Source organism: Balaenoptera borealis (assembly GCF_965194805.1).
Source record: "Balaenoptera borealis genome assembly, chromosome: 4".
Taxonomy (NCBI): Eukaryota; Metazoa; Chordata; class Mammalia; order Artiodactyla; family Balaenopteridae; genus Balaenoptera; species Balaenoptera borealis.
Window position 1 is genome coordinate 118852329 of NC_138861.1, and position 12940 is coordinate 118865268.

The 12940-nt window shown below is 34.7% G+C and overlaps 1 protein-coding gene across 1 annotated transcript in view; it reads right to left on the reverse strand.

Moving 5' to 3' along the window:
- LOC309627708 (uncharacterized protein) overlaps nucleotides 1-12940 on the reverse strand; it is a gene marked incomplete at its 5' end in the record, with an annotated part of 70044 nt that overhangs the window by 1908 nt on the left and 55196 nt on the right. Inside the window, one exon of the mRNA XM_082389855.1 lies at nucleotides 3282-3500. Within this exon, the coding sequence (XP_082245981.1) occupies nucleotides 3282-3500 (219 nt within the window). The remainder of the gene's footprint in view (nucleotides 1-3281; nucleotides 3501-12940) is intronic.

Genomic DNA, 12940 nt, shown 5'->3' on the forward strand with positions numbered 1-12940 from the left:
ATCACCTAAGTCTAACTGTGAAAAAACATTCCATGAAGAAAATCATGAAGAAAACCCACATTGACAGACATTCTACAAAATAATTGACCTGAACTGTTCAAATATGTCAAGGTCAAGAAATACAAAGATTGACTGAAGAACTGTTCCAGACTAAGTGAGACTGAAGAGACAATTCAACTAAATGTAATATGTGATCCTGGACTAGATCCTATAATGGGGAGATGGGCTTGTGGGGTGGAATAGAATGGCTACAAAAGATATTTATTAGGATAACTGGTGAAATTTGAAAATGGGCTATAGGTTAAATATAGTAATGCATCAGTGTTAATTTTCTGATTTTGATAATTGAATGTCCTTGTTTTTAGAAAACTTACACCCAAGTATTTAGAGGTAAAGAGGTGTAATATCTACAACTTATTCTCAAGTGGTTCAGAAATAACAACAACAACCATATGCATAGAGACACAAAACAAGAAAACAAATGTGGCAAAATGATAATAATTGTTTAATTTAGTGAAGGGTATACAGAAATTTTTTGCAATAGTCTTTAAACTTTTCTGTGTTTTAAATTATTTTGGAATAGAAAGTTTAAAAATAGCCAGGGAATAATGAATACAAAACTGAAAACAGTGGTAAACTCTGGGAGTGATGGGAGAGGCCTGAGGGTGGGAGAGGGAGGAACACATAGGTAGATGCAACAGTACTGATTGTGTTCTAGTTCCTAAATTAGATGATGAGATTGTGGACATTTATTTTATTATTTAACTTTAACAATTATATGTACATTATGTATTTTTGTGCATGTAAAATATTATACTTTAAAAGATAATAAAGGGAAAAACAAAGAAAAAGCTAACAAGGCATGAGTCAGAGGCTATCTGGTGAGCTGTGTGTGCGTATGAGTTCTGTGCCCTTAAGTACGTTTCTTTTCCTCTCTGAGGCTGTCCTCACCTACAAAAAAGAATAAAAGATCTACTGTGTAGTTTTGTTGTAAGGCACTTGGCAATAAGTGCTCACTAAGAGGCAGCTACTGTTGTTATTTTCTCTGACAGAGCAGAGATAAAGGGAGTATACCTACAGCGGTGGGCTTGATAAAAGTGGTAGAAGTTTGGAATAGTCTTTGGGGTCAGTTGGTAAGCAGGTTATCTAGGGAATAAAACTGAGCTAATGTTGGAAATCATTAAGTAGTTGTAGAGCCAATGAGCTTTGTGTGTTTTTCCCAAGCTGCACTCCAGGGTCAGGAAGTAAGACTTGGAAAAAACAGGTATTTATGCTGGAAGGTCTAAAGGAAGGTCAACAAAGCAGAAAGCCTGCTGAGAGTGAGGCAGATATGACAGGTCAGAGCATCTTACCTAGGCAATGAGCTTTCTCTCATCTAAAATTTTGGAAAAGGAGACACAATTTAGAAGAAGTAGAAGATAAAGAGTGAGCTGATAATTTACTAGATTAACTGGAGACTGTATGAAGCACACCTAGCAGAATAATGATTTTTCCAGCCCAGAATAAGGACGTCCATTCCTACCTTTTAGGTATCAAATAAAAAATAATTCTATCATGATATATGTACACCTAGGTTGCACAAATTCCCTCATAGTTTACCAACATTTTATATAGGAAAGTCCTTAACAAATTGCAACAAAAAAAACAAAACAAAAAAGCAAGCAAATATGTATTGAGCTGCCACTTCATTCAAAGATAGCTCTGCTGTAAGGGTTATAATTGAGGATCTAGTATTAGCCAGTCTGTGATTGATGAAAATTTTAATTTTTCAGTATTAATTGCTTTCTGAGTATATACACACAGCTAATTTCAGCCTATCGTGCATGAAATTAAACTCAGAAAGTATGAACAGTAGAGCAAATTTGATGATGCTTATACATTACTAACACTTAATTCAGTGAAGAAAATAAATAATATCAGTTTTCTGACATCTCAAACCCCAAATGTTTTTCAATACAGATAGGATACAGAAACAATCTGTCACCCTAAAGTACTAGAAATACTTCCAAAGAACCACTATATTAGCTGTTGGTGTATGGGAAATGCTTTTGGTTTCTTACTTCAGTGGTTATTTCTTAAATATTAATTATCTATACTATATATCAACTATTATCACCTTATTTTATATAAATATGGTATATATTCATTAACACATTATTATCCATTATTTATTCTTTCCTTGCTTCCTGTACTAAATGCACAGACAATTCCACAGATGAAGGCAGGTATATGTGGTATTAAATTAGGGATTTTAAAAGAAATTCATTATAAAATTTTGGAGTTTCGTGTATAAGTATTGGTAACCCAATCATTGTCTTGTTCTGACTTTGACAGTTTTGCATCAGCCACTGTATTCTCCAGAAATATAATTATATAGAGAAGTTATAATAACTAATGTAAATTTCCTGAGAAATGCAATTTTAGAGGAATTGAAGAATATGTGGAGGAATGATACTTGCAGAGACTTAGGAATGTTGTATTTGAGTCAATATAACAAACTAATCAGGAGGAGGCACCAATGAAATGAAAAGATTTTGAAGAGAAAGATAAAAAGTTACTTGTGACGAACTAAAAATCAAATTTTCAAAGGCAGCCCAAAGAATGATAATGCTACACTTATTTTAATTCCCGTGTTTAAAAAAAAAGAGTAGGATGACTCAGTTCATGACATATTTCTGCCAAAACTATGTTTGAAAAATAAATTTCACAATGAATGAAATAAAATACTATACTACCACCACAGGATTTTAAATAGAAATAGGGATTTCTGATTCCATATGGTAAATTGAATGGATGTATCACTCCCATTCTCTCCTGAATGCCTATTAAAATGACAATCATAAGATTTAAAATATATAGGCCTAAAAGACTAAAAAAACCGGGGAGAAGACACCAGGGGATAGGAGATAGCAACAGGTATTGGAGGATGGAAAGCTGATGAATTGGGAGAATAGAGGAAACTGAACATAATTTCTTCAGAACAAGGAGAAAGAACCAAGCTGCAAAGGATCAAGAACTTGGTTTTACAGAAAGGAAGTATGAGGCACAGATCTGGAATTCAGAGAATCGTTTGAAAGTCTGCACAAGAGGCAGTTAGACCTCAAAAAGCCTGATGACTTCCTCTTCCAAATCCTCAGACATGAGATTGATTCCTTGTAGAACATGAATAAAAAAGGTTCTGAGCTTAAGGAGAGAAAAGTTTCAGAAAAGCTCAAGGGGAGCTGAGGGGCCGAAAATAGGTGGATTAAGTGGAAGTATATACATTTATGGGAGAAACATACCTGCACCCTTCACCAGCCCTCTTTCCCCATCCAGGTCCTTGAATACCTGTAGCCAGGCACAAGACTTGAGGGTCTTTCTGTGCAGAAACTGAGTGACCCCTGAGAATACTCTGCAAATTCAAAGCCATTGTCAGGCATGCAAGTCTCAAACAAACATACAAATCATAAAATGTGGCTAGAAAGCAATCATTCAAGATTGGAGCAGGAGAGCAAAGGTTTCTGGAAATAAATAAAAAATGGAACTCAGATTATCTGACAAGTATTGGTCCATATTTAGAAAATATATTTAGAAGACTTCCAAATGAATAATTGATACAACTATTGACTCCAGGGGAAAAGAAAAGAAGCATAATCATGGTACACTACTAGATTTAGCAGTGAAGTATGTGTAGACAGTCAAAATAATGTAAATACATAATAAAATTTAGCCAAATCTGTGATTTAATTATATTGGGAGGTCGGAGGGAAAGGAAGCAGTGTGACTGTATGAGAGATAAATCCTCATTTATCAATGTGAAAAGTCAACAGATCATGTATAAAATAGATAGAATAAGACATAGCAGCATAAATATGTAATTCTCATGTATAAAGATAAATACCACAAGACACAGGGAAAGGACTAGAAATAGGGAGTGAGACTGGCCACAGGGAGAGTTGGGTCATTTTTTAAAATTATAAGTGTCTATTATATCTCATTTTTTACTTATACTAGTGAAAAGTAGCTTATACATGAGCTTATATTCTGTGTTTTTCAATAATTTTTAAACCATGATTGCATTTGATAAACAAACAAAAGCCATGTATTGTTTTAATTTTATTTGGAGATTGAAATGAAGCAAACTTTGTAACTAAAAACAATTTAAAGCAATGAGACAAAATGCTGTTTTGTTTTCAAACTGAACATGCTCCTTCTTGCCCCTGCCACAGAATTGGATAAGAACATGCCTCCCCATCCTGGTAAAAAAAAACAACACTTTTTCTCATTTCCTGACTGAGGATCTTAAAGTGTCACCTTATTTCAATCAATCCAACTGAATGCATTCAATCCAAACTCTTTTCTGCCTGGCTTTCAAAGCCTGTCCTTCTCTCCCCCAGCCTTCTACCTATCTAAACTTATTTTCCATTACATCACAACAGGCACCTTCTGTTCAAGTTATATGGATCTCTCAGAACCCTGTATACTCTGGGCCATGCCTGTTTTCATCTTTTGGGTCAAGCTATTACTTGAATACCTGGGCCCATTTCCTCTGTACCTGGCCAAGGTCTTCTTATGCTTCAAAACCTGCTTCAGGATTAGCAAAGATATGTCTCATCATAATTCTACTATTTTATCATCCTTGGAACTTTGGTTTTTATCATTACAACTTGAAAATACTACTTATTGAAGAAAAAAATTTGAGAATTTTCTTTATGACCTTCTTAGATAAAAGGGAAATTTAAACAAATGAACATTTGTCTAAATTCAAGACAAATGTGCTGAATCTATTGGGTTGGCACCATACCAGTAATTTCCCCAATGTGACATGCCAGTGATTTTTTTCAGCATTGTAGCATTCCCTATTAAAGGACCATCTCTTTAAAGCACGTAGTCCCAACAACAGGAACACACATATAATTTTTCAATGTCTATTTGAAGAGACAAATAGCAAATCAAGGCTAGATTGAGATAACAATAAATCTGATAAGAATTTATTTTTATATTGATCTTTCCTATTTATTATTTAAAGGTTATCATTTTTATTGTATTTATTGTAGAAACAGTATAATAATAATAACAGAAAACAAAAAAAGGAAAAAAACTATCTCTTCTTCTACCACCCAAAGAAACTGTTTTTACTTTTTTCATGTAACTCTTTCATTTCTCATCCCCATAAACACATAATTTTACATATAAAGTATTCTACTTTTTGCCTTAGTATTGTATTATAAACATTTTCATGTTGTAAGACTTCCTTCATACTTATTTTAATAGTTATACAATAATCCATCTATAAATATCTATATAATAATTCATCTGTTGTAGTACCATAGTTATTTGTTTCTCTATCATTAGTTATTTACAGTTCCTTCCAATTTTTTTAGTAGGCTGTGGGCAAATAGGGAATGAATTTGGGGAGTCTAAGTGATCTAGTTTGGCTGACTAGATTTTTCCTAAATAAAATAGCTGATTTTTCTCTTCACTTTGTACCTGAGAAACTTAGTACAAGGGTATTCGTTTATAATTTGAAGTGACCTGTTTTTCATGATTTTCCAGTAGTGCTAATTTCTGTAGAACAAATATTTTCTCAAAAGTTTGTGCTCTACTGGTAGCATATTTTTATCCACTAAATAAGCATTTTCTTGTGTATATTCTTGTGTGGCATAGCTCTTTTTAAAACCACTGTAATTATCCATCTACTTATCTTACAAGTGGGAACGTAATTTTTGTGGCTGTTTCATTTACTATGGAAAGAATACATTGTTTTACTACAAAAGTACATCAAAAAGCCCTTTAATTCTGGTACTTTTTATCCTTCAATCATAAAAACAGGCTAGGATTATGGAAGAAAAGAGATTAGAAGGCAGTGTTTATAATGGTAGGCAAAACTATACCCTAAACTAGCTACAAAAATAAGTCTTTTTAAAAACATCACACTCAGAACTATGATTTTAAACCCCTTAATTTAACATTGCCTTGCCTTTGAAAGGAAAAACTCCTTGAACTTTAAATAGCTTTTAAATTTTAACTCTACTCTCTCATTGAGTGCTTCAAGTCCCAAAGCCACTATTTGTTGGATGACAAATAACATTTGTAAGAGAGGCCCTCACTAACTATGCATGTGTACTTGTCAACTATCATTTCTAGAGCTGATTTCCATACCAGTGACTAAATAAACCCAGGGGTTAAAACAACAGATAAGAGAGCAAAACTCTGTAACCTACAAAATCTCTAACTTTCTCACACTGAATTTTTAAATGTACTGAATAAAAGTGAGAAGGAGGAGAAGGTAGAGAAACTATTTTCTCTTGGCTTAAAAAAGATTGCTCAAATGCCTACATGAAATCTCATAGGAAGCCTAAGTTATTAAAGATGAATGATTGAGAAATGAAAACCTGTAATCAGGTAAATGTTAAAATAAATTTCCAAAAACTTTGACCTGCATAAGTGGTTCTCAACCCCAGCACACATTAAAATCACCTGGAATGCTTTCAAATAATACAAAATGAGGTACTGAATTGCCCTGCTGTGAGGCCTGAGCATTGGCATATTTTAAATCACGAAGACTGTTTAATATGCAGGAGGACTGATAACACAGGTACACATATTACCAAATAAAATGGCAGATTTTTTTTTTTTTTTTTTGGTTTTAGTTCCCCCACCAGGGCCAAACCTGTGCCCCCTGCAGTGGAAGCATGGAGTCTTAACCACTGGACCACCAGGGAAGTCCCACTTGGGTAGATTTTTAACCAAAAGAACTTGTTGCTTTAGCATGAATAAACCCTCCGCAAGGGCCTGCAAGGGCCAGGCACCATGTTAGGCTCTGAGGATACAAGAGTATTTGAAAATTAAAGACTTCATGACATATCTGCAGTCCAAATTCTTTAAAAAGTATTATTTTAAAAAATCTTCCATCATTTTTTCCTGTAAAAGGAATATACACCAACACATATTTCTGATGAAGTCCACTCTTTAAGCTTGATTTGAAAATGAGGGAGGGAGGGAGACGCAAGAGGGAAGAGATATGGGGTTATATGTATATGTATAACTCATTCACTTTGTTATAAAGCAGAAACTAACACACCACTGTAAAGCAATTATACTCCTATAGAGATGTAAAAAATCCAAAAAACAAAAAACAAAAAAGAAAAAAAGAAAATGAACTATAATTTGAAAAATAAGAACATAAATGGCAAAAACAAAATATTTACTAATAAGAAATGAGGATTCATGGCTCTAGGATTCTGGTCAACACCAGAATCAGAATTTCAAAGTAGATGGCCAAAAGACTCTTTTTCATATTTATACACAGTCGGTTTTAATGAAAATTCTGAGAGTAACAATGTCCATCACTTAACCATGAGTAAGCCAAGAGACTTTTCACAACATGAAGGAGATAGAAATCACAAACTCTGAACTGCAAGGAAAAAAAAAAACATTTCAGGCTAGTACTTTGTTATAGTCAGAGAGAGGAGGCTTACAGCCAGCAGAGAAGCTGAGGTGGTAAGATGATTTGATGAATGACTACAGTTAAGGAAGTTGAAACACCCACAGCGTCCTCAGCCAGAAATTTAATATGGCTTTATTTCTCTTGATATGTAAATTCTAAGGAATCATAACAGTCCATACTCAACTGTGAAAACAAAAATGTACGCCAAAGTTAAGTGAAATTATCTATAGGTTATTAATAAACAAATCAAAAACCTTAAGAATTAGAGTTCTCAATTGGATGGCTCTGGGGATTTGATCCATAAAGAGGCACTTTCACAAAAACTGAGAGCTTGACCTTAAAAGAGCATAAAAAATACCTTGGACACTATTTGAACACCCAAATAATAACTATTGGTGCTGGCATTATGACCAGCAGTAACATATATTGGTCTGATTCCAAAATTAGAGCTAATAATTATGTTTCACAAGGAAAATCTGGAGAGTACCTATCACCTATTATAAGATATTGATTAAAATATTTAAAGTTTTCCTTAGATTTAAAATGGATCTCTATTCAAAGGCCACCTATGAAAAAGCACTCTTTTTGAGAAGTGTGTAGCATTTGTTTTTAGTCTCCTTGTACTTGGTTTCCTGAGAACTGCAACGTTTTTTCAATTATGTGCTATCTGAAAAAGTTCTTATCATTTAATGTCTATGGAATAGTCCACTATTTCTATATATAAGTTGTTACTACCATCATCCCGCTTCATAATAAAAATGATTATGATGATGAGACAATTCATTGGGCCCTATTATATACCAGGTCCTTAATGTATACTAAGCATTCGTATATATTATCTCATTTAATCCACACAATTAATTCATTTATTCCTATTTTTAAGAATGAGAGGACTGAGGCTAAACAAGGTTTAAAAATTTGCCCAAGGTCACAGAATTAGGAAGTGGCAGTAATTAAACCAAAGTTCTTTAGTTGTTTTTTTCCAGTTTGGAAATCTAATACATTCTAATAATATATGTTCTCTGCACAAAAATTCTAAAATATAGAAAAGTTGAAAAGAATAAAAGGGTTTAGTCCTGAAAGATAACTGTTGCAGAATTTTCATTGTATTTCCTTTCCATCTTTTTCTGTACCTTGTAAACAAGTGCCTGTTATCTTTAGTACCAAGCTCAGCTAACCCCTCTATGCTTCCTTCTGTGTGTATTCAAAATCTGCCCTTTTAGAGATTCCCTGGTCATCTTCTGTCCCTCATACCTACACTCTGGTTAGAAGTACACACAAAGAGAATTCCCTGGTGGTCCAGTGATTAGGACTCTGTGCTTCCACTGCAGGGGGCCAGGGTTCGATCCCTGGTTGGGGACTTAAGATCCCACAAGTCGTGCAGTGCAGCCAAAAAAAGAAAAAAAGAAAAAAGAAAAGATAAGAAATACACACAAACACACAAGGAGTTACACTTCCTTTTTCCTCCCTAACTCTTGCATTGTGTCATTCCCTCTGCCCTGTCTATATCCCTTATCAAAAAACTAGCAAAAGAAAAAAGCAAAACCTAGATGACCAGACAAAGAATTTCTTCAAAACACACCAAAGTAATATAATGAATCACTGGAAATGATGTCTCAGGTCTCAGAGTGTAGAGATAGATGTCATCAACCCGGGTCTCTGGGGAATGAACAGCATGCAATATGGACTCTTTAAATGTCCATCAACAGGGGAATGTATAAAGAAGCTGTGGTACATATATACAATGGACTATTACTCAGCCATAAAAAGGAACAAAATTGGGTTATTTGTAGAGATGTGGATGGACCTAGAGACTGTCATACAGAGTGAAGTAAGTCAGAAAGAGAAAAACAAATGTTGTATATTAACACATACATGTGGAATCTAGAAAAATGGTATAGATGATCTTATTTGCAAAGCAGAAATAGAGACACAGATGTAGAGAACAAATGTATGGATACCAAGGGGGAAGGGGGGGTGATGAATTGGGGGATTGGGATTGGCATATATACACTATCGATACTGTATATAAAATAGATAACTAATGAGAACCTACAGTATAGTTCAGGGAACTCTACTCACTGCTCTGTGGTGACCTAAGTGGGAAGGAAATCCAAAAAAGATAGGATATATGAATACATATAGCTGATTCACTTTGCTGTACAATAGAAACTAACACAACATTGTAAAGCAACTATACTCCAATAAAAATTAACTTTTAAAAAAAGTTTCTAAGGAAAAAGTTTCAAAAGGAGTCTAATGAAGTATGCTTTAATCCCTAATACACACACACACACACACACACCCCTTATAACTGTCTCCCTAGTGACTGTATGCTTTTTTTTAAACTATAGTTAATTTACGACGTTATATTAGTTTCGGGTTTACAACATAGTGATTCACTGTTCTTATAGATTACACTCTACTTAAAGTTATTATAAAATACTGGCTATATTCTCTGTGCTATCTAATATGTCCTTCCATCTTATTTATTTTATACATAGTAGATTGTACCTTGTAATCCCTTACTCCTATCTTGTCCCTCCTCCCATCCCTCTCCCCACTGGTAACCACTAGTTTGTTCCCTATATCAATGAGTCTTTCTACTTTGTTATATTCATCTTTGTTTTGGTTTTTAGGTTTTACATCTAAGTGAAAACATACAGTATTTGTCTTTCTCTGTCTGACTTATCTCACTAAGCATATTACCCTCCAGATCCATCCATGTTGCTGCAAAGGGCAAAATTTTATTCTTTTTTATAGCTGAGTATTATTCCATTGTATATATATACTACAGTTTCTTTATCCATTCATCTGTGGATAGACACTTAGTTGTTTCCATAGCTTGGCTATTTTAAATAATGCTGCTATGAACATTGGGATGCATTTATCCTTTCGAATTAGTGTTTTTGGTTTTTCGCATATATACCCAGGAGTGGAATTGTGGGTCATATGGTAGCTCTAGTTTTAGTTTTTTGAGGAACTTCTATACTGTTTTCCACAGTGGCTGCACCAATTCACATTCCCACCGACTGTGTCCAAGGGGTCCCTTTCCTCCACATCCTCACCAACATTTGTTATTTGTGGTCTTTTTGATGACAGTCATTCTGACAAGTGTGAGGTGATATCTCATTGTGGTTTTTATTTACATTTCCCGAATACAATGTTGAGCGTCTTTTCATGTGCCTGTTGGGCACCTCTATGTCTTCCTTGGAAAAATGTCTATTCAGTTCTTCTGACCAGTTTTTAATCGGGTTGTTTCTTTTTGTGATATTGAGTTGTATGAGCTGTTTTTATATTTTGGATATTAACCCCTTGTTGGTCATATGATTTGCAAATATTATCTCCCATTCAGTAGGCTGTCTTTTTGCTTTGTTGATGGTTTCCTTTGCTGTGCAAAAACTTCTAAGTCTAACTATGTCCCATTTGTTTATTTTTGCTTTTGTTTCATTTGCCTGAGGAGAGAGAGCCGAAAAAATTATTGCTACAATTTATGTCAAAGGGTGTTCTGCCTATGTTTTCTTCTAGGAGTTTTATGGTTTCTGGTCTTATGTTTAGGTCTTTAATCCATTTTGAGTTTATTTTTCTATATGATGTGAGCAAATGTTCTAATTTCATTCTTTCACATGTAGTTGTCCAGTTTTCCCAGTGCCATTTATTGAAGAAACTGTCTTTTCTCCATTTTATATTCTGCCTCCTTTGTCGTAGATTAATTGATCATACGTGCATGGGTTTATTTCTGGGCTTTCTATTCTGTTCCATTGATCTATGTGTCTGTTTTTGTGCCAGTACTGTGCTATTTTGATGACTGTAGCTTTGCAGTATAGTCTGAGGTCAGGGAGCATGATACCTCCAGCATTGCTCTTTTTCCTAGTGACTGTATTCTTGAGTCAATATTTCTGAAACACAAATTTCAGAAAGTGTAGTTTCCTGCCACTTCTTTGAAGGGAATTTTGGAAATAACTATAGGAATGTAAAATATACTTACTCTTTAATCAGCAGCAGTTTAATTTCTAGAAATTTATTCTTCAGACCTACTCAAATAAGTGCACAAAAAACATGTGCAAGGATATTAGTAGAGCATTGTTTGTAGTTGAGAAAAATTAGAAAGCACTTACATACCCATCAATGAGGGACTATGGTAGGTGCTGGGGACACAGAAGTGGTACCCACCCTCCTGGAGTTTCATTCCAGCAGATATCTGATTTATCCTGAAGTATCTGTCTTAGTTTGAAGCACACTCTGTGAATTTGCATTCTGGAACCTTTCCACTGCTACCTCAGATGGTATCACTGAGAAATCATAAAATTAGCTTTTCTTATACTGGCACAGCAGGAACCACTAAATAGAGGACCAGCTAAGCTGTGTCATTATTTATTTTGTTTAAACTAATCCACCTTTAAATATTTTTTCTACTGGAACTCTTAATGTATGCTTTTCTCTCCCCAAAGTGTCAAGGAATTCACATTCCCTGTTTGCCTTCCAGATTTTCTTGCAGTGACAATGGCAGCTGGGTATCCAAATCAGTTTTTAAAACACCAGAGTCACCACTGGGATCCTTCCAGAATTTCCATGAAATACAGAAATTCTGGAAACAGGAGAATAATAGTGAAATTCCTTCATAGCCACTTTCCCCAAGCAGAGGTTCAGGGACAAGGATTATAACGTGTGTGATAGCCTGAAGTCAAACATTTCAAAAATGTGAGCAAAATATATATTTTGGAACAGAATTGAGCAACAAATATTGTAAATCTTTGAATGGGATTTGCAGCCAACCATTGTATGTGTTTTCTAGAATCTATTTACCCTTTTTTGCTAATGCAACTCATTAGGAAAAGATGGGGATGGGACTTCCCTGGTGGTCCAGTGGTTAAGACTCCATGCTCCCAATGCAGCGGGCCCAGGTTCGATCCCTGGTCAGGGAAATAAGTCCCGCATGCATGCCGCAACTAAGAGCCTGCATGCCACAACTAAAAGATCCTGCATGTCGCAACTAAAAGATCCAACATGCCAAAACGGAGATCCCGCGTGCCATAGCTAAGACCTAACACAGCCAAATAAATAAATAAATTTTTCTTTTAAAAAAGAAAAGATGGGGAAAATAAGGTCAAAATCAATGTCAAGGTTATATATTTACTTTAAATAAATACAATTTTATTGGTTTCATACAGTAACATATATGTAACTACCATAAGAATCATGCCAAAATTTTTAACAAAAGATACAGAGTATCCTTCCTTTAGATTAGGACATTAACTATATGCAAATTGGATTCCCAGGGTTTTGATTGGGCAAAGGGAAGCTTCAGCATAGCCAAATCCACTATGCTATCACAAATTCAGAATAGTGAAATCAGGTTGGAAGAGATCTTATAGGTTATCTGGTTGAATCATCAAATCAATACTCCCTACCAGTTAGTAAGTATACATTTGTTAGGCACATACTATGTGCCAAGCCTGTAGTAGGTGATTTTTAGCCTATTCTGCAGAAAATCTCCAAAAGGAGGAACTC